This window comes from Helianthus annuus, chromosome 12, assembly GCF_002127325.2.
Source record: "Helianthus annuus cultivar XRQ/B chromosome 12, HanXRQr2.0-SUNRISE, whole genome shotgun sequence".
In the NCBI taxonomy this organism is placed as follows: Eukaryota; Viridiplantae; Streptophyta; class Magnoliopsida; order Asterales; family Asteraceae; genus Helianthus; species Helianthus annuus.
In genome coordinates, this window is record NC_035444.2 from 110,835,798 (window position 1) to 110,857,282 (window position 21,485).

Consider the following 21,485-nt stretch of genomic DNA (forward strand, 5'->3'; position numbering starts at 1 on the left):
ATGATAATACAGATTTCTTATGGACATACCCACTCACAAATAAATCTCAAGTTTACAATACATTCACCCACTTTTATAACCTCATCCACACTCAGTTTGAACGTAGAATAAAACAGTTTCAGTGTGATAATGGCACAGAATATACACACAATGATTTCAAACAATTCTGCCAACTCAACGGCATGCAATTTCGTTTTTCTTGTTCGCACACCTCATCCCAAAATGGGAAAGCGGAAAGGAAAATTTGCACCATTAATAACATGATCCGTACTCTATTAGCTCAAGCCACCCTCCCACCCAACTTTTGGCACCATGCGTTGGAAACCGCCACCTACCTTCTTAATATTCTCCCAAAGAAAACTCACAATTTTTTGTCTCCGACAACCCTCCTCTACAATGTCCTCCCAACCTACGCGCACCTACGCGTGTTTGGTTGTCTCTGCTACCCCGTCCTTCCTTCTACTACCATACATAAACTTGCTAACCGCTCCCAACCTTGTCTTTTTCTCGGCTACCCCTCAAATCATCGCGGCTATAAATGCGTTGACCTCACCACTAACCAAACCTTTATTTCTCGTCATGTCCATTTCAAGGAATCCATTTATCCGCATTCCATCCAACACCCCACCACACCCCACAATTACAGCTTCCTCTCCCCTCCCATATCTCCACCGTTGTGGAACCACATCAATGCCAACCCCTCCTCTTCAAACCCGCCCACCACTAAATATTCTACACTAAATATAACATCTCACATATGGCAAAGACTTATGCAACAGGTGCTTCAGGCTAGTAGTTGTTAGTCATGAGCTTGATTATGCTAAAGTTGCATAATAAGCATGTTTGTAATTTTTATTTGCCAAGTCCTTTGAACTTGATTCATCATATCAGCTTTTACATTTGTCTACATATTCAGTTTTTAATTATTACCAATTCTACAATTTGTTAAAAAATGAAACCTAGCACTAATTTTTTAAAAGAGATATATAAGTAGTTTTTACTAAAAAAGAGTGGAGTAAAATGCACGGATAGTCCCTGTGGTTTGATGAAATTTCACCTTTAGTCTCCAACTTTTCAAAATTACACTCTTAGTCCCTGTGGTTTGACAAGTTGTTACTCGGATAGTCCCCAAAGCGGATGGAGGTTAGTTTTTCTGGTTAAGTGGGTGTGAAATGACAAGGACTATCCGAGTAACAATTTGTCAAACCACAGGGACTATGAGTAACAACTTGTCAAACCACAGGGACTATCCGAGTAATCTTCATCCGCTTTAGGGACTATCTGAGTAACAACTTGTCAAACCACAGGGACTAAGAGTGTAATTCTGAAAAGTTTGGGACTAAAGGTGAAATTTCACCAAACCACAGGGACTATCCGTTCATTTTACTCCAAAAAAGTGGTAAGAGTTTTAAAGTAAAGATAGAGTTCTCCACTTCATTGTAGTCTCCATGTTTTAAACTCATGAGAGTCCCTCCTACCCCTTGATTACTAACCTTATTGGTACCTTGGAGTGTTCGTACGCGTAACGATAAGTTTAAATTACACAAGTAAAAGATGAAGATGGTGCATGAAAATTGGTTTATCATATATAAGTTTTTCATCTCAAACTGAAGAGATGTTTTCAACAAGCAAATAAGAGATCATGTGATGAAGAACAACAACTAGAATTTACAAACACAGAGATGTTTTAAACATGCAAATAAGAGAAGCGTAGCAGCAGTTACAAGAGAATTCAAATCCTTGACGGAATCATGGGAATGTTGTTCTGCAGGTATGCACAAGCAGCCGCCACTCCACTCCCGAGCTTCACAGGGTAACCCACATCCTTAAGCACCATCTCCACCCCTGCAAGACACCCTAGCAGTTGCAACTGCACAAAATATATGCATATTTATCAAAACATGTAACAAAACCCACGTCTAAGCAGATGAATATGTTATGCTCACATCATTTAAGTGCCCAAGATGTCCTATTCGGAAGACTTTTCCAGCTACTTTGTTTAGGCCGAGACCCAAGCTTAAGTTGTATCTCTTCCATCCCCTTCTAACAATTTCTGAACTATCAATGTATGGAGGAACAACCACTGCAGTGACGGTATCGCTGAACCATTCCTCCTTCTGGGTGCAGTTCTTCAATCCCCATGCTTCAACAGCCAGCCTGCAGTGTAAAAGTATCAAAACTGAAACTACCAAAATGAGGAGTTAGTTAGTGTTGTTGACCTTGTGGCGGTGCCAAGACGAGTGTGTCTTGCAATGACATTGTCCAATCCTTCTTCAAAAATGAGGTCAAGAGCTGCTTTTAGACCATACAGAAGCTGAATAGATGGTGTGTATGGCCAGTAAGTCCCCATCTTGTAGAACTTCAAGTAATCCTTCCAGTCGAAGAAAACCCGAAGGGATTTTGCTGATTGAGAAGCTTCAATGGCTTTGGGGCTGGCACACACGATACCCATACCAGTCGGTAGAGAAAGTGCTTTCTGAGAGCCAGTTAAAGCCACATCTACGCCCCATTCATCCATGCGGAAATCCAGAGCACAGATTGATGACACGCCATCGACTAGAAACAGCGCTGGGTGCTGGTACTCATCTGACACTCACCAACCAATACTAATTACCTCATGTATGAATAAAGGTATCATATGTGTTTAGGGTTAATGATTTTACCAAGTATTTTCCTTACGGTAGCCAAGTTGTTGGTAACTCCAGTGGCTGTCTCATTGTGAACGATGCAGACGGCCTTAATAGTATGCGCAGTATCTGCAGCCAGTTTTGATGCTAGAACGTCCAAGTCAGCACCTCGGCCCCATTCACTCTCCACCACGTCAACATTGAAGCCAAGGCGTTTCTGTTGATCCACCCAAAGCAAACTAAACTGACCGATGATGAATGACACGATTCGGTCTCCAGGAGATAGAGTATTTGTCAGTGCACTTTCCCATGCACCGGTACCTGTACAAATATTGTATCTTTCAATATCAATTCGGTAAGATTAAGTGGTCTGCTGAAAACAACTGACCTGTAGTTGGGATGAGAAAAGGAGTCCCAGAAGTGGTCTTGAAAATCTTCTTTACATCCTCAAGTAGAGTTTTGGTCAAGGCAGGGATTGCGGGAGATCGATAGTCCTCGTTGTTTCGGTTCATCGCACGAAGCACCTGGTCCGGGATGTTGACAGGTCCCGGAACAAACAGGTGGTTTCTTCCTGGTGCATAGGTATAGTCCATCTCTGCTCCACCTTTAATTTACCCACCCAACAAATTAAAAAAAAAAAAAAAAAAAAAAACTAAAATCCTAATATACCTACTGAAGATAAACATAACAATTCAGTCATCAAGCAACAAATTCTATTCTAAACTAATAATAATACCCAACCGGCCAACCCAACCCAACCAACATAAATTTGAAAAGAAAGATGATATCAAAGGAGTAAAATTGAGAGGAGGAAGCGAAGTGATTACCTGATGATTGATGCAAAGTGTGTGGAAGGGAAGGAAGATGAAAAATCCAAAAATGAGGAGAATTGGCTTTTATAAGATGCGCGGGTGATGATGCAGGCCCCACCTCTAGCAGATAAGAACTCCAGTGAGCCTCATTTTGAATTCTACGGCTAATATTTGCCACCGAAGCATTTCATTTCATTTCGTTTAATAAAATAATTACCATAGGTTAATTAATACCAGGTAACCGTTTTTTATCTTATCTATTTCATATAAGTGAGGTTTACTTTTATTTATTACATTTGTCATATAAGTGAGACTTAAAAAAGAATTTCCTATTTTAAAAAGATATTTGTTAATGGATACAGAATATTGGGTTGGGGAAGTTTTAAATGAAAACGCTAAAAATTGTGAAAACCGTGAGAACGAATAAAAAAACTATGAGAACTTTGTTAAAAACAATTCAAATTTATTTTTTTACACTTATCATTATTATTCGAATATAATTTTACAAATTTAATTTACACACTTTACATGTATTCGTAAATATTGAAAATTTACACATGTGTAAATTAACAAATTTACACATATGTAAAATTTTAATAAAAGTGATTTTGAGAGGAAAACTAATTATTTGATATTGTAAATTCCTTTTTTTTATGTACATTAATTACAATAAGCTTTGTATTAAAAAAATTGATTTTGATTGTTTTTTTTTTTTTTTTCATTCGTCCGGTTCTCACAATATTTAGCATTCCTCTATTGAGCTAATATCATAATAATAATCTAACGTTCTTATATGAGTATATTTTTTTCATAATAGTTGCTAAACATATTAAAAAACGCAAAAAAAAAAAAAAAAAAAAAAAAATCCTTCAAGCTAGTTGTTTATATTATAGCTCTTACACATATTTACAACACAACGTGTAAGAAGTAATTTGAAAATGAATAATTACCCTAAAATTAGGCAAACTTCGATTAAGTGTCATCCAACATTTTAAAAATTAAAATATGTTATATTTAATATTTCAAGGATTATTTTAATATTTCTTTATAAGAATACTAGTTTAAAACCCCATGTTTTACACGGGTTGTATAAATTTAATTTTATATAATAATTAATTTAGTTAAATCTTTAAAATATTTCATGTATTGCACGAGTTAAATACACATAATGTACATTATTAACATATGAAGTCGTCAAGATATATATTTACTTATTATTGATGTACTATTTACTTATTAAAATTTTAATTTATTTATTATTAGATTACAACATGTGTATCACACGTGGTAGAACTAATGAAATATTAGATCATTATTAATAAGTGGGAAAATATAAGAAATATAATAGATAGATAAAAGAGATCCGTAAAGTTTGTGATTTAATATCATTTTTTATCTATGTATCTTATTAAATATTAAATAATAATAAATAATTTAACTAAATCTAATTTAAATATGAATAAAAATTTATATATTTTCCTAGTTCAACTAAGAAAAAATAAACTTCTTCTATCTCTTACGGAGAAGGAGAAAATGCAAATTATACACTATTATTAATTCAAAATTTGATTAAAAAAATTATTATTCTTATCTAAATTATATTTAGATAAATTATTTTTAATAGGAAAAAGAAGTTGAAAAATAAAAAACGGAGCAACAATTGACACATGTCGAAAAAAATATTATTATCCTTTAATTAAAAAAAAGAAATTGAAAAATAAAATGAGACGGCACCAAAGATCGACACATGTGAAAAAGATTATATTTATTATTATAGAAAAATTAATAATATTATTAATTAATGTATTGTCATATAATGCACTTTGCTTCACCCTCAAAAGTCCTAAAACTCAGCAATCTAACAAAGACCGATTAGCGCATGTACCTTTACCCCATACGAATAGAGAGACTGCTTCCAGTGAGACCTCTGACACGATAGTAGTTTTGCGTTAAGCCTTGGACATAAGGCACATAACACCCAACAAGCGGGACAAAGACCGATTAGCGCATGTACCCTTTTGTCTTTTAGCTATCAACGCCACCACATGATGCATGATTAACCGTCCTCAACTATTAACGTTATTTTTACGAAATTATTAAAATAACGTTAAAATTAGTGCACTTTCACTCTTGCCTCCAATGGCTCACACACACACATATATATATATATATATATATATATATATATATATATATATATATATATATATATATATATATTATATGCGCATACCGTAAGCGGGGGTGTATATAACAACAACAACAACAAAAAGAATAATAATAATAATAATAATAATAATAATAATAATAATAATAATAATAATAATAATAATAATAATACTAATAATAATAATAAGAGTTAATTGCCAAAATCGTCCCTGAGGTTTGGGCAAGTCTGCCATTTTCATCCAAAATGACACTTTTGTACCAAATTGCCCCCAACGTTTGTAACTTTTTGCCATTTTCATCCAAACCACTAACTTTGTTTGTTTTTTCTGTTAAGTTGAGGATATTTGGATGAAACTGGCAAATACAAAACCACAGAGATGATTTTGGCAATTTATTCAAACCCTTTTAATTTCTTTTATTTAATTATTTTTGTTACATATATAATAAAAAAGAATATACATGGAGTTTTTATATGAAAAAAAATAATAGCTTTGTCACATAATTCTTATAAATTTTCATCCAACCACTAACTAAGTTAATTCTTCTATTAAGGCGAATGATGTTTATAAACTAAGACATAAATTTATTTCTATTTTTTTTATATAGATCAGTCTTATAATAATAATAATAATAATAATAATAATAATAATAATAATAATAATAATAATAATAATAATAATAATAATAATAGGGTTAAAGGAGAGAATGTAATGTGAAATTAAATGGAGTCTTTTATTAAAACTAGATTAGATAATAAAAATAAGGATAAGGATAACAATATATAAGCATAATTGTAAGGTTGAAGGAGAAATTGATATATGACATTAGTTGGAATCTTTTATTACTATTTAGATTAGATTTAGATTAGATACGATACATATTTGACAACTATGACTTTAATGTAACAAAACTGGGTTTAATGACTTTTATAATATTATTTAAGACATGTGTAGGGAATTTAATATAATAAAACTATGTGGTTAGACTTTATGTGAAAAATAAAAAAGCAAAGCTGGTTTTATATAATATTAATTAATCCTTTTCTTAATTGAAAATATTAAATTGATACATAAATTTGAGGTATCCATCCGTTTTATGTACAATCAATAACCAAATATTTTACGGTACAGCTACTTTAACAACGTTTATATACCTATGAAAAAAAATAAAGAATCTGTTTTAAAAAATCTTAAACCGATATTTTAACACACATCCTTATCTAGTATTGCAATATGCCATTTTTAAGAGGTTTGAATATTAACATCCACTTGATTCTTAGCCATCTAAGAAGTGAAATATGAGGTTGATAAGAAAGATAAAGTGATAGAACAGAAGAATGGTTTTAAGCCACACCCTCACTTGTGGGAGACAAACAAACACCTCTTTTTGGAACTACTCTTTCAATCATCTTCTTCATATGTTGCTTCCATCCAAGAGTTGCTTCATTGGTTTAAACACACGCCTAAATTCAAATTCCTAGAATATAGTAAGTTATATGAAGTGGGATTAATGTAAATGATATGTACATTTGTTATTAAGATTACAAGATTTCATTTAGAACAAGGAAAAAAACTAGAAAAAAAAACGAAGGACAATCGAAAAATAGAATCGAAAATGGCAAAACGACTTAATACTATAGTTTGGTTATGGATCTCCGGGTAACCTAGTTTTGTGATATGATGTGTTTATATGTGTATACATACAGCCGAATCCAACCGTGTCTAAAAAGTTTGCTACTGTTTATTATAACATTAGTTTAAAATCCCATGTATTACAAGTGCTGAATATATGATAAATTATGAAAGGAATATAAAAACTTTATAGTTATGCAACTTCTACTGGTAATTACGCAGCCTATACTAATAGTTATGCATATACACAATTACACAACTTATGATAATAACTATGCAACGTTTATAATTACGCATATACATAATTAAGTCTGTTATACGTAGTCACATCGAATTTAAATAAAATGTTGACTTTTTTAAAGTATAGCCAGACTATACTCATATTAAAGAGAATAAAATGCTCAGTTATATGCTGTTTTTTAATAATATTAAACATATTATTAATAATTATAATATAAATTTAAAAGATGCCAGAAATAGTTTTTATATATGTATTGAGGCATGTAGAATTGTATCGCATATTTAAATATTTAAATAATTTATATGTTTTTCTTTTGAGTGTGCGCTATATATACATGTGAGTGGAGGTGCAAAAATCTACCCTAAAAAAGATGCATCATCTCTCAGTCTGTTTTAATTTTTACGATCTGATCCTAAGAAGAAGATACACCGTCTCATAGGATTAAAATTATCATTTCAGTTTAACTAGGTTAAACAAATTCGTCGCACCTTTTTTTTTATTTAGTATGTGTTTACATGTGTTTTGAAATCACTACGAGACAGTGCGTTGCGAACAGAACCACTGACAAGAATAAAAAGAAAATGTAGAAAAAAACACTAAAAGATAACTGAAAGAAAATCAACAAAAGAAGTTGTATGGTAACGATGTTGTTCGTATGAAACCCGTGGTCAGAGATGAGCAAATGGTACTGGGTACCGGCACCGAATTTCCCGAACCAAAAGATCTTAAGTACCAATTCGGTACCAACTTTTGGCGTTCTTGGTACGGTTCACTACTGTTTTTACCCTCATATACTGGTACCGTAACCGGTATTTTCGATACAAGTACCGATTCGGTATCGGTTGGCACCGAGCTCATCCCTACCATTGAAAAAAATAGAAATCATAAAAAGTTGAAGAAAATCAACAAAAAAAATTGTACGATACCGTTGTTCGTACGTTACCCGTGATCAGGGATGAGCAAATGGTATTGCGTAGCAGTACCGAATTTCCCGAACTAAAAGATTTTCAATATCAATTCGGTACCAACTTTTGGCGTTTTCTGTACCAGGCTGGTGCCGATTTTTACCTTCATGCACAGATACCAGACAGGACCGTACCAATATTTTTGATACCGATTAACACCAAGTTTATCTCAACTCGTTATACAAAAAATAATTAAAGTTAAGAAAAATATGAAAATGTATTTAATTAAAAAACTATATATTACTATTATTATAATAATAAAACACTATTTATTACGTTATGTTTATAATATATGTATAATATAATTTAAAAAGTAAGAAAATAATTATTGTTATAATAAAAAATAATAAAATAATAAAACACTATTCATTACGTTATATTATAATATATGTTATATTATAATATATGTATAATGTATAATAATATAATATAATATAATTTAAAAAGTAAGAAAGTAATTATTGTTATAATAATAAAATAATAAAAGTATTTTAAAAACTATATATTACTATTATTTATATTAATAAAACACTATTCATTACGTTATGTTCTTAATATATGTATATAGTATAATTGTATAGTTTATTGAAGTATATGTTAAAGAGATCATATGTTTTCAATCGAACTTTGCAATGTTTTCAATCGAACTTTGCAATGTGATCGTAATCACGGTGGTTATAATCACTTTCAATTATACCTACTGATTACCACGTTGACTAATCAAAGTGACGAGTCAAAGTTTCGGTCAAAATGCACAAATATGTGCATTTTACGAAGGAACTATTTACGGGTATCAAAACACTTTGTTTTGATACCAAATCAGTTTTTCAACTAAGTTAAACATGTTTTGACATGTTTAACTCATCACTTCTGTAGGATCGTTTTCAGACCCGAAGAGTCGTTCAGAAGAGTTTATGCTTGATACGAGAGGCGGAAACAAATGTATCAAGTTCAATTCAGCTAGAAATACACTTAAACTGTCTTCTTGATTGATTTGACAAAGTTTTACAGCGAGTCGACACTTCGGCAGCACTTCGGTACACAAGCCGGAAAGTTTTCAAATGGAATCAAGACACCACTATATATAGGCAGAGTAATTTCGTGCGGAATTACTCACACGAAATTACAACTCAAGCGGAATTAAGTTCCGTACAGAATTACTTGGTAATTTCGTGCGGAATTACCAAAAGGTAATTTCGTGCGGAATTACCGAAAGGTAATTTCGTGTGGAATTACCTCCAAGCCCATTTTTGACATTTTCTCGTACAACGTGTCCTGATCTATCTATTCTAATACAAGACTCGATACAAGACGAAGTCGACAGACGCATGCACTAACAGACTCCCCCTCGAATGTTGACGACTCTTCAGTGTCGAGTCTTCAAACTTCAGTCTTTATCAGTCCTCTCGAACTTCTCCAAAGTATCTAACAATGTAAAGCATCATCAAATCTCTCTTTTTTCTTCTCTATCAGCACTAACAGATAACCTCCCCTCGAATGTTGATCTTGATTTTACAGAATCACAGTCTGGCTCTATCTTCACTCTAACATCCCAAGACCTTGATCTGGCTCTTATCTTCCTCCAATTCTCTTGATCAGATCTCCTGATTCCTTAAGTTCATCAGCACTGACAGTATCAGGATTGGAACCTGGCTCTATACACCTTCAGACTCCTCCTATCAATATGCTGAAATCTGGATCGTGACCTGGCACACACTTTGCCTTAGGAATCGAAACCTGGCTTTCTCTAAACACAAGCTCCTCAAGATCGACTGACCCATCTCTTACTCAAACCTGCACAAACTCTACCTCACAATAAATTTCACAAATTTAAAATTTGACAAACTTATACCACTTACAGGTAACAATTAATCAATAAATGATTTTTCAAATTTAATCTCTGATGAACCACTTAAAAAATATAGAATGATTTATCATTTAAAAGCTTCTGATCACCATTTGTAGGCAAACACACACAAACTCCCCCTCACAAAATGTTCATCATGCATAGCACTCGGAATTTTGAAAATCAGCTCTTCAACACCAGTTGTCGAAAATCTTTTTGAATTTTTCAAAATTTTATGCTAAAACACACTCAAACCTTTTTGGATTTTTATAAAGAAATGCAGTAAAGAAATATTTACAAACAATATATTTTTATGAGTTTGTGTAAAAGGATCATATCAGTTTATGAGACAAATCACTAACACCATTAAGCTTTAAACATTTTAAGTTCTAAACAATTCACTTAGATTGTCAGTATACTGATCCACTTAAATTTTCACACAAAGTTCAACTGTTTCGAGATACGAGATTAGTGTTTTAATAGACTTAAACCTATTCGCGTGTCCCACCACTTGAATATACTCCCGTATCCAGATCCCATTATTCAGTCTTACAGGTGAGTATACCTAGATGATATCTGTTAAAGGGTTAAATGAGAAACCATGAGAGCTCAGGTCAGAACTTCCGTTCGTGCAGAGAGATGATGGTTCGACTTTTGGTGTGTTCCCTTTAGAGAATCTTTTCTTCAACAACACATGATTAACATTTTGCAATGTTTCATCATTTTTTGTATTGAGGGCAGTGCTATATTTCAAGCAAATGCAAAGTATTATACGGGGACTAGGCCATTGCTTCCGCAAAATCAGAAGTCCCGGGATAATACCCCAGATATCACTGAGTATAAAGACCTAGTATCTCAGAAAGAGGGATCTTTCAAACAAGATTTCGGGGGTTACCCATATATCCAAGAAATGTTCCCCACGATATAAGTAAGTTTGATATTTAGGTTTATATCTCGAAAACAATCTACTGAATGTATAAAAACCTACTGACACATCCCCAGTGAGATTGTTTATCACATTTTTTTACTTTCCAAATCTTTAGCGTGTTATGAAAGTCCACTGATGTACTATCATTTCCTCTTTTCACAACAAAACTCTTTTTGTTTTATCATGTTTTTGGCTTTTTTCAAATTTTCTAATGTTTTTGGATTTTCTGAAATTTTCTTACTCCTCCTAAAATTCAAAACCATATAAAGAAAATTGAAAACAAACTGTACAAGTAAAATGACAACTTGATGTGAATAGCTTCAATTCGCCATCCACTTGGCATAAACAATCAGAACTCCCCCTTACAACAAACTATTTTCTCAGTATGATTTCAAAACACTTAAGTTTGTTTTAATCAAAATGAGTTTTTCGGAAAATAAGTTTTGTTGAATTACCACTTGTAGGTTGGGGATCAATCCATCACTTTGTTCTTTCAACTACTTGGAAACATTTAACAATTTTAGGTTTTAATCAACACAAACACTTACAGAAAATCAAGTACAACTTAATATCCCTGATTTACCACTTGAAGATCGAAATATCACAGTTACCAACCTGTGACTTTCTCAAGAAAGATGCCGATTCCTACTCCCCAATTACCAACCTGGGAGTTCCGGCAAGTCAGGTTTTTCAATCAAAAAATATATCCACCCAAGCCTGACCAGCCTTGGGTGATTCCGAGTAACCAACACTCGGTTTCTTTCCATTCATCTTCTTCTCATAAAATTCCTTAACCCCTTTTGCTTTCCCATCAATCATTTTCCCGAAAATATGCTTAACTTTGGGGTTAAAGGCTTTTTCAACATCAAATTCTTTCTTTTCAGAAAAGAATTGATTTGAAATCTCAACTTTTCCAACTTTTGTTTTAAAATTTTCAGCCCTCAATGGTGGAAAATTTGCATCATCCATTGAAGGTACTGATTTTTCACCTTTTAATTCAACCTGTGGCTCCTCTGACTTTGTGGAATCAGATTCATCGCCAGAAGATAGCTCCTCTGATTTTGACGAATCAGAATCATCGCTAGAACTATCATCAGACTTCTTAACAACCCATTTTTGGTTGTCAAGTTTTGTTTTTTTTCTTGTAAAACCTGTTTGAACATTCACCAATTTCAAATTTTGAATTCTTGAAAATTTTTGTTCTTTCAATTAGTGGTTCAAACACAACCTCTTTATCTTTTAGTTTACGAGACACTTCCTGTTTTGATTGAATTGTCTTAGGAAAATTCTTGGCAATATGACCTGTTGTTTTGTATTGAAAACAGGTTCTCATTTCTTTCATCTGATCAGCAGTCTTCATCTCTTCTTGCTTCTTCGCAAGGAATTCTCTATTCGACTGATTTCTGAATAGATTTTCTTTCTCTTCTTCAGAAGATGTACCTGAAACAAATACCATCTTTGATTTAAAATCTCGAACATATTTTTCATTTTTATGATTTTCTGGTGGAATAAAACCCAATCCTTTCTTTTTGAAATTACCGTTATGGTTTGGTTTCTTTTGATAACCAGAACCAAAACTGTAACTCTTTTTCTTGTTTTCTCTTTGTTGTACTCTTGAGGTGTATTTTTTAGGTTTTTTCAGAAAGATTTACATCTTTTATTTCAGAAATATTAATTTCTGTTAGTTTGAAAACCTTTTTGATCATTTCAGTTTTGACACCTCTTATTGGAAATTCCTCATCAAAATATAATTTGTCAGAATCATTCAAAATATAAGCCACTTTGAATGTTTCATCATTCAAATTAGATTTTGATAACAAGAATTCTTTATTATAAACTCTTTTGCCCTGTTTGGAGATTTGACTTGACGTGTCTGACTCAGAATTTGACTCTGATTTTGACTCCGACATTGACTCCTCTGACTCATCCTTTTCTAACACCTGATCGACCACTTTCTTTATTAACTCGGACTCATGATTAGTGTCGGGTGATGTAAACGTGACATTAATGTTTTCTGGCAAATTTACTGAAGTATCAGACTCCCACTATAAGTTTGTTGCCTTTACGACTTTTTTCGAATTTGGATTTCTTGGAGAATATCCATTTTCAAGCAGGGGTGGACACTTGTTGTAACTGACACCTTGTTTCTTACCAGAGTCTTTCACTTTGTTATTCTTCTTCTTTGCAGGAATCTTTTCTTCAGATACTTTCTCTTCAGATGTTTCTTCTTCAAAAGCCTTCATGCCTTCAATGGTTGGATAAATCCTGTCAATGACATAAGAAGTACATGAGTAACTTTTTAACAACCTATTAACTCTCCCTGTTTCTATTCTTTGGGTTTCCAGTTTTTGTTCCAGAACAACACACTTTTCAATATAATTGTTGACAACTTTCTGCTTTGTCATGAAAGCTCCCTGAAGTGTCTTCATAGCTGTTGCTTGTTCACTACTGGATTCGTTGTATTGATTCATGGCTTTGTTCAGAACATCGTATGAATCTTTCAATATGTTCATGTTGTTGATCAATTTACTGTTTTTCTTCTTTATAATCTCACAGTTTTCACAAATCATCGGAATATTTTTCGCGTCAGCTTCTACATCAACTTTGAAAGCTGGAACTTCTTTCACTTTCCTTTTGATTATTGGAACTTCTTCATCATCACTGCTGACTGGTGTTTTAATTTTTTTCTTTTTCTTTTTAGCTTTTTCATCATCACTATCACTCTCTTCTAACATTCTCAAGTGCTTCTGCATTCGTTTTACATAATAATCAACATCATTATCACTGTCTTCAGCAACTCGAGCAACAAAAGCTTTGTGATTTGAAGTTTTGTTAGGATCATAGTCATCCAAACTTAAATTCTCCCAGCTAAACCCTTCTGGTAACTTTTCATCATCTTGATCTATCAAACATGCTTTACCATCAGCTGAAACATATTTGTCCCAACTGAATCCTGTAGATGATTTGTTATCCTTTTGATTCACCATACATGCTCTCTTTGACGATTCTTCAATCTCCTTCCTGGCATGAGCAGTTTGTGGTTGTTGTTGTCGTTGAGCAACTTGATGATAGATTGCTTTCCGATAGTAGTCATTGTTGTTGAATGGATTTTGAGCTCCACTTGCTTCGCGGTTTGTGCACTCCCTCTTGAAGTGTCCTTTTTCCCTGCAACGAAAACAAGTAACTTTAAATTTATCAAAGCCTAAAGTAGAAACATTAGCATCACAGAAGTCATCTCTTCCTGTGATCTGTTTGAATTTCTCAGCTCTTCTCAAAACACTCGCCAAACACCACTTTATGTCCATTAATTCCATCTCTTCAGCATCGATCGATCGTAATCCTCTTTTGTAAGCATTGGATTCCCGATCCGGCCTGCTACTAAACTTCCATATGACTCCAACACAGTCCCCAACAAAGACATGTGACTTTTTGCAACTTCTTCAGAATAATCCTGATCATTCTCAAGATTCAATACGATATTGCATTGTAACTTATTTCCGTTCTTTATTGCAGAAACATTTGGATCAAATGATGGGTATGAAGAAAAACTCGTTTTGCTGTTTGATCCCTTAGAAGATCCTCCTGATGAACTCTTAGCATTGAATGCTATCTCAACCTTTGGTGACATGTTGGTTTTTTCATTCAACCCTGCTTTATAATAAAGACTGATATCTTGCTCACCATCAAAATCTTTCATTCTTGAAATATTTCTTTGTTCCATTTCCTGAGCTTCAAGTTTTTCAATGAACTTACTCAATGTTAGATATCCAAAACCTTTCTTGTTCCTCAACATCATGAGATATGTGCCCCAAGTTTCATGTGGCAGTGCATCAGCCAACTTTTCAATCAATTCTTCATTATCCTTATTGATGCTCACCCTTTTCATGTTTACTAACAAATTGCAGTATCTTTCAATTATCTGCTTTGTGCTTTCAGTTTTCAAACCACGAAATAGATCAAACTCTTTTTTCAGAAGCGATTTTTTGTTTTTAATCATTTCTTGACTTCCAACAAACTTAGATCTTAACGCTTTCCAAATCGAATATGCACTCCCACTGTGTTGCAATAAGACCAAAATATCCTCTTTAACGGCTTGTTGCAGTAAACTGATCATCATCTTTTCATTTTTGTATTTCTTTTTCTCATCCGCACTAAGATCTTTGATAGCAATCTCCTCTTCCTCATCATTCATCGGTCTAACATATTTCGTTTCAACACATTCCCAAGCATCCAAATAATTTGCTTGCACCCAATTTTCGAATCGTTCTTCCCATCCTTTATATTCCTCTATGTTCATGAGCTTAGGCAGTTTTTGCATAGTTTCCGTTTCATTTTCCAACATAGCTTGCTGAGTAATGGTAATCGGAGTAGCAAAGGCCTTATAAAATTCCTCTTCCATGTTTCGGTTTTCAAAATTTTACAAAACTGACAATTTCAAACGGAATTATCTTTCAAGCGAGAATACCCTTTCAAATGAAATAACCTGTACAAACGAAATATCAACTTCAAGCGAAATTAACTTTTTGGTGCAAAATCACTAATTCCTTACGAAATTAACCTCCTTTCAAACGAAATTACTAATTCCGTGCGGAATTACCAAACGAAATTAGAATCTCAAGCGAAATTACTAATTTCACGTGAAACAACTCAAGCGAAATTACAACTTTGGTGTAGAATTACTAATTTCATTTGGAACACTCAAACGAAATTACTTCTTGGTGCGAAATTACCCCCTAATTCCGTGCGAAATTATGCTGATGTCATCATCTCGAGCTGAATTTTGTCAAATTGATCAAGTTATAGGCTGATTTTAGTTCTGAAACTCTCAAGGGTTTGTTAAAACATGATTGCGCACATGATATATGAAATTCAAAGCATTTTGACTGTAAAATCAAGTTTAATTTGAAAAAGAAGGTGTAGAAATCAGGATTTGCAGCTGAATTGGTATAAACTCTTCCTCCTGAGCTCTGATACCACTTGTAGGATCGTTTTCAGACCTGAACGAGTCATTCAGAAGAGTTTATGCTTGATACGAGAGGCGGAAACAAACGTATCAAGTTCAATTCAGCTAGAAATACACTTAAACTGTCTTCTTGATTGATTTGACAAAGTTTTACAGCGAGTCGACACTTCGGCAGCACTTCGGTACACAAGCCGGAAAGTTTTCAAATGAAATCAAGACACCACTATATATAGGCAGAGTAATTCTGTGCGGAATTACTCACACGAAATTACGACTCAAGCGGAATTAAGTTCCGTACGGAATTACCAAAAGGTAATTTCGTGCGGAATTACCTCCAAGCCCATTTTTGACATTTTCTCGTACAACGTGTCCTGATCTATCTATTCTAATACAAGACGAAGTCGACAGACGCATGCACTAACAACTTCTAGTTTGGTGCTTATTTAGGGTCATAGGTCGAGTGGTTTGACCACCGCTTTGACTTTCGAACCCGACCCGTTTGGTCGATCATTAGGATCCGACCAAACACATATTTGTGACCATAGTTGTATAGGGAATAACCTCCTGAGGTTATTCCTTATGGTCACTTCGTTTGGTTAGTGTTATGATAAGTCGATTATTATATGCCTAAAATGACCAAAATACCCTTTTTGCGCTTGTAGGATTGAGAATTGACCCGAACGAGTCGTTCAGAGGCGTTCTTCTATGTTTCAGGTGCGGAATAACAAGAAACGTAGATAGAAATAGCTTGTTCTTCACTTAATATACTGTTTTATTGATTTTGACAATGATTACAGCTCAATCGTCACACCGGCAGCACCTCGGTATGGAATTTGACAAAGTTTTAACTGAGTTCGCTTATAGGGTTTATATAGGGTTGAGGTTCCGCTTATACGTACATGTCCACAAAAGCGGAACCTCATGTGTACGTATAAGCGAACCTAACTAGTACACATAAGCGAAACCTTTTCTAGTGTCCCTATAAGCGAAGCTATCTTTCTAGACACATACATTCGCCTATTTTCTCGTATATTGTGCCCTAATCTATACAATACACTGTAAGACTCGATCCAAAACGAAGTCGACAGATGAAGTGCACCAACAGACTCCCCCTCAGATGTTGACAGAGTCGTCCATCGAGTCACGACAATGTTGTATCTTCACATCTTCAATCTTGATCAGTCTCTGGGCTTTTCTTTCTCTCTATCTTCAGACTCCCCCTCTCGATTTGCTGGCATTCCTTTGTTCTTCAGCAAAATCTGAATCAGGATCGATGTCTGGCTTTTCTTCAATCAAAATCCTCATGTATCGCAATCTGACTTTCGTTCAGTTTCGAGATCAAAACTTGGCTATCTTCTAGCTTGAGTCTCTGAATCGACCTGACACAACTTAACCTGCAAAGACTCAACCCAGAAATAAATTTTCTAGATTTAACAAATTTAATTCACCAACGGTCTGACATAATCAGATAACTTCCTCTCATAACACATGCATCAACAACACTCTCCCTCAAAACATTCACACATAATGAACCACTTGTTGATTTTCAAAGTACATTTGATTGTTCAATACACACTCCCCCTCACAACAAGATCATCATGTCTAGCACTTGGAATTTTGAAAATCAGCTTTTCAATATCAGTTTTCAAAAATCTTTTTGGTCTTTCCAAAAGATTTATGCTAAAACACACCCAAAATCTTTTTGGATTTTTCTAATGGAACGTAAATGACACCACTTGTAAAAACAGAATGAAGCAGAAATGAAATATATACACGCAATATTTTTGTGAGTTCGTGTAAGAGGATCATATCAGTTTATGAGACATGTCACCAACACCGTTAAGCTTGATTACATTTTCAGTTCAAAACAATTCACCTAGATTGTCAGTATATCGGTCCACTGAAATTCTCACACAAAGTTCAATTGATCCGAGATACGACGTTAATGTCTTAGATACTGATTTATTCGTGTGTCTCACTACTTGAATATACTCCTGTATCCAGATCCCAATATTCAGTCTTACAGGTGAATATAGCACAGCTGATATCTGTATAGTGGTTAGATGCGAGGGCCATGAGAGCTCAGGTCGATACTTCCGTATACGCAGAGAGATGACGGCTTCGACTTTTGGTGTGTCCCCTTTAGAGGATCTTTTTATTTCAATAGCAGCGACTATCAATTTTATTGTTTCATCAGCATGCTGAGGGCGAAGCTATGTTTCAAGCTTTTGCGGAAAGCATTATCCGGGGACTAGGTCAGTACTTCCATACAGCAGAAGTCCCGGGATAATACCCCAGATATCACTGAGTATAAAGACCTAGTATCTCAGAATAAGGGACCTTTCAAACAAGATTTCAGGGGTTACCTATATATCGAAAGTTTATGTTAACCCACAGAACAAGCAAGTTAGAAATTTAGTTTATATCTCGTCACAATCTATTAAATGTGTAAAAACCTACTGACACATCCTCAGTGAGATTGTTTATCACATTTTATCTTTACATTTCTTTAGCATGTTGTGACAGCCTACTGATGTACTATCATTTCCTCTTTTTACAACGAAACTCAATTTTGAATTTTATCATGTTTTTGTCTTTTTCAATTTTTCTAATGTTTTTGGATTTTCTGAAATTTTCTACTCCCCCTAAAATGCAAACACATTTCAAAGAAAATATGAAAAACTACTAGACTCTTGACTCACTTAAAAACATGAAAAGTAAAACAAACTGTACAGAAACACGACAACTGACATCGAATTGCATCAAATTGCCATTCACTAGCACATAAATAATCAGAACTCCCCCTTTCAACAAACCATTTTCTCATTTAGATCTCAAACCACTTAAGTTTGTTTTAATCGAAATGATTTTTCCGGAAAATAAGTTTGTTTTTACCACTTGTAAGTTTACCACTTGTTTAAGTATGGGGACATGGTTCATCATCTTGTCAGTTTTATCCAATGTAGTAAATCAAGTACAACTTAATGTCCTTGATTCACTGTTTTGCAATTAAGCAACCTGTACCACTTGGAGGTAAACCCAAAGAATATCACTTGTAGGTTTTCCTGTAGGAATGAGACATCTACAAAAACCTCTTTACCACTTGTAGAGTTAGTCAAAAAGATGCCCATTCCTGCTTCTCAATTACCAACCTGGAAGCTCTGGCGTAGTCCTTTCACCTGCAAACATTCAAATTTTATTTAAACATTTTTCAAACAAACTTTTAAACACTAGAATGATGCCGATTCCTGATCCACGATATAAACTTGGGATCTCTTGTGTAGTCCTAAGACTTCTAAGGGAAACAAACTTCCATCCAAGTCTTTTCAGACTTGATGGCTTTCAACTCTTGCGCAGTGGGGTTGTATGTTGCCTTTTTAGTCGCATAAAAATCTTTAACCCCCTTTGCTTTCCCATTCAACATTTTCCCAAAAATTTTCTTAACACTTCCATTAAATGTTTTTTCGACATCAAATTCATTTTTCTTAGTATAAAACTGTTTCAGATATCAACTTTTCCAATTTTCTGTTTAAATTCTTCAAATTTCAGTGATGGAAAATCATCATCAGTCACTGAAATTTTCACCTTACCTTGTGGCTCTTCTGGCTTTATGGAACCAGATTCATCACCGACATTCACATCATTCCTTTTAACAACCCACACTTGGTTGTCTTTTCCTTTCTTTTCATACAAATTCCTCTTCGAACATTCACCAACCTCATACGTTGAGTTTTCAAAAATTTTAAGTCTATTGGTTGGTGGTTCAACATTAACGACTTTTTCTTTTAATTTCTGAGAAACTCCCTGTTTTGTTTTTGCATTCTTTGAACAGTTCCATGCAATGTGACCAGCTTCATTGCACTTGTAACAGATACGAGTCTCTCTTTGATACAACACTTCAGTTCCATTCTTTCTCTTCTCAGCAAGAAACTCTTGGTTTGACTGTCTCCAAAATGGTTTCTTCTGTTCCTCATCTGAGCTTCCACCTGACACAAATTCTGTTTTTGTTTTAGAATTTTTATCATTTTTATAATTTTCTGGTGGAATAAAACCAAGACCTTTCTTTTTGTAGCTACGATTTTGGTTAGGTTTCTTTTGAAAACCAGAACCATAATTGTAACCTTTTTTCTTGTTTAACCGTTGTCGAACTCTTGAAGTATATTTTTTAGATTTTTCAAAACTTTTCAAAACTTTCAATTCAGGAATATTAATTTCTATTAGTTTGAAAGTTTTGTTAATCAATTCTGTTTTAATACTCATTATTGGAAACTCTTTATTGTAATATAATTTTTCAGAACCATTCAAAGTATAAACAACTTCGAATGTTTCATCATTCAAATTTGCTTTTGATAACAAAAATTCTTTACTGTAAGACCGTTTGACCGACGAATTTTCCCTGTTGACTGACGAATTTGACTTTCCAAACTCAGACTTTGACTCGGACTCCTCATCAGTATCCAACACTTGATCGACCACCTTTTTGATTAAATCAGACTCATGATCAGTATCGGACGAGGAAAATATGGCGTCAATGTTATCTCGTAATACATCGGTTGTGTCGGTTTTAAGCTTTATATTGACTGCTTTTTCCAATTTCTCCTTATTTGGTTTTCTAGGAGAGTACTCTTCCCAAATTGAAGGCGGACACTTGTTATAGTTAACAGTCGGTTTCTTACCACAGTCTTTCTTCTTCTTTTGCTTCTCGTCTTGAAAAGCTTCCATTCCTGCAATAGTTGGGTAAATACGATCAATGAGATAATCAGAACTTGAATAACTTTGTAATAAACGTCTAATTCTCTCATTCTCAATCTTCTCAGTCTCCAACTCTTGCTTCCACTTAGCACTTTCTTCGATGTAAAAATTGATGGCTTTTTGCTTTGTCATCATTACAGCATTCATCATCGTCAGTGCTTGTTCTCTTTCTGAATTTGTCTTTTGGAGGCCAGTTACCGTTTTGTTCAAGACATCATATGATTCTTTTACATAATTGAGATTGAACAGTAACTGTTCCTTCTTCTTCTTATACTCAGCAATGATGTCGTCTTTTGTTGCACATTCTTTGCAACCTTCCAAACATTTCATGCAAGGCTTGACGACTTCAGCAATCTTCTCAACCTTGATTGTTTTCACCACTTCTATCACTTTTTCTTCTACTTTTACTTTCTCAGCTTCAACAATCTTCTCAGCAACACTTTCAACATTCTGAACATCGTCTTCAGATTTCTTTTGTTGTTCTTTAGCAACTCTTTTCTCCTTCAGTTTCTCCAAGCGATCTGCAAAATAGAAATGAAAACTTTCAGGAG

General features: G+C 34.0%; 1 protein-coding gene across 1 annotated transcript; it reads right to left on the bottom strand.

Annotated features, from left to right (window-relative positions):
• Positions 1–1,561: 1,561 nt before the first annotated feature.
• On the bottom strand, positions 1,562–3,588 carry LOC110895839 (serine--glyoxylate aminotransferase). The gene is made up of 6 exons (XM_022143203.2): positions 3,455–3,588; positions 3,016–3,231; positions 2,664–2,948; positions 2,220–2,586; positions 1,947–2,157; positions 1,562–1,870 (listed from the first exon to the last, which is right to left on the bottom strand). The coding sequence occupies exons 2-6, from the start codon at positions 3,218–3,220 to the stop codon at positions 1,733–1,735; spliced, it is 1,206 nt and encodes a 401-aa protein (XP_021998895.1). The 5' UTR covers positions 3,221–3,231; positions 3,455–3,588; the 3' UTR covers positions 1,562–1,732.
• Positions 3,589–21,485: the final 17,897 nt, after the last annotated feature.

What these genes read in the sequence shown, in the direction of transcription:
- LOC110895839 (XM_022143203.2), bottom strand. Translation starts at nt 3,220, where the DNA reads ATGGACTATACCTATGCACCAGGAAGAAACCACCTGTTTGTTCCGGGA. An exon ending in TACCGTAAGGAAAATACTTG is followed by an intron (nt 2,587 to 2,663) that starts GTAAAATCATTA and finishes GGTGAGTGTCAG; the next exon opens with ATGAGTACCAGCACCCAGCG. An exon ending in CGTCTTGGCACCGCCACAAG is followed by an intron (nt 2,158 to 2,219) that starts GTCAACAACACT and finishes TTTACACTGCAG; the next exon opens with GCTGGCTGTTGAAGCATGGG.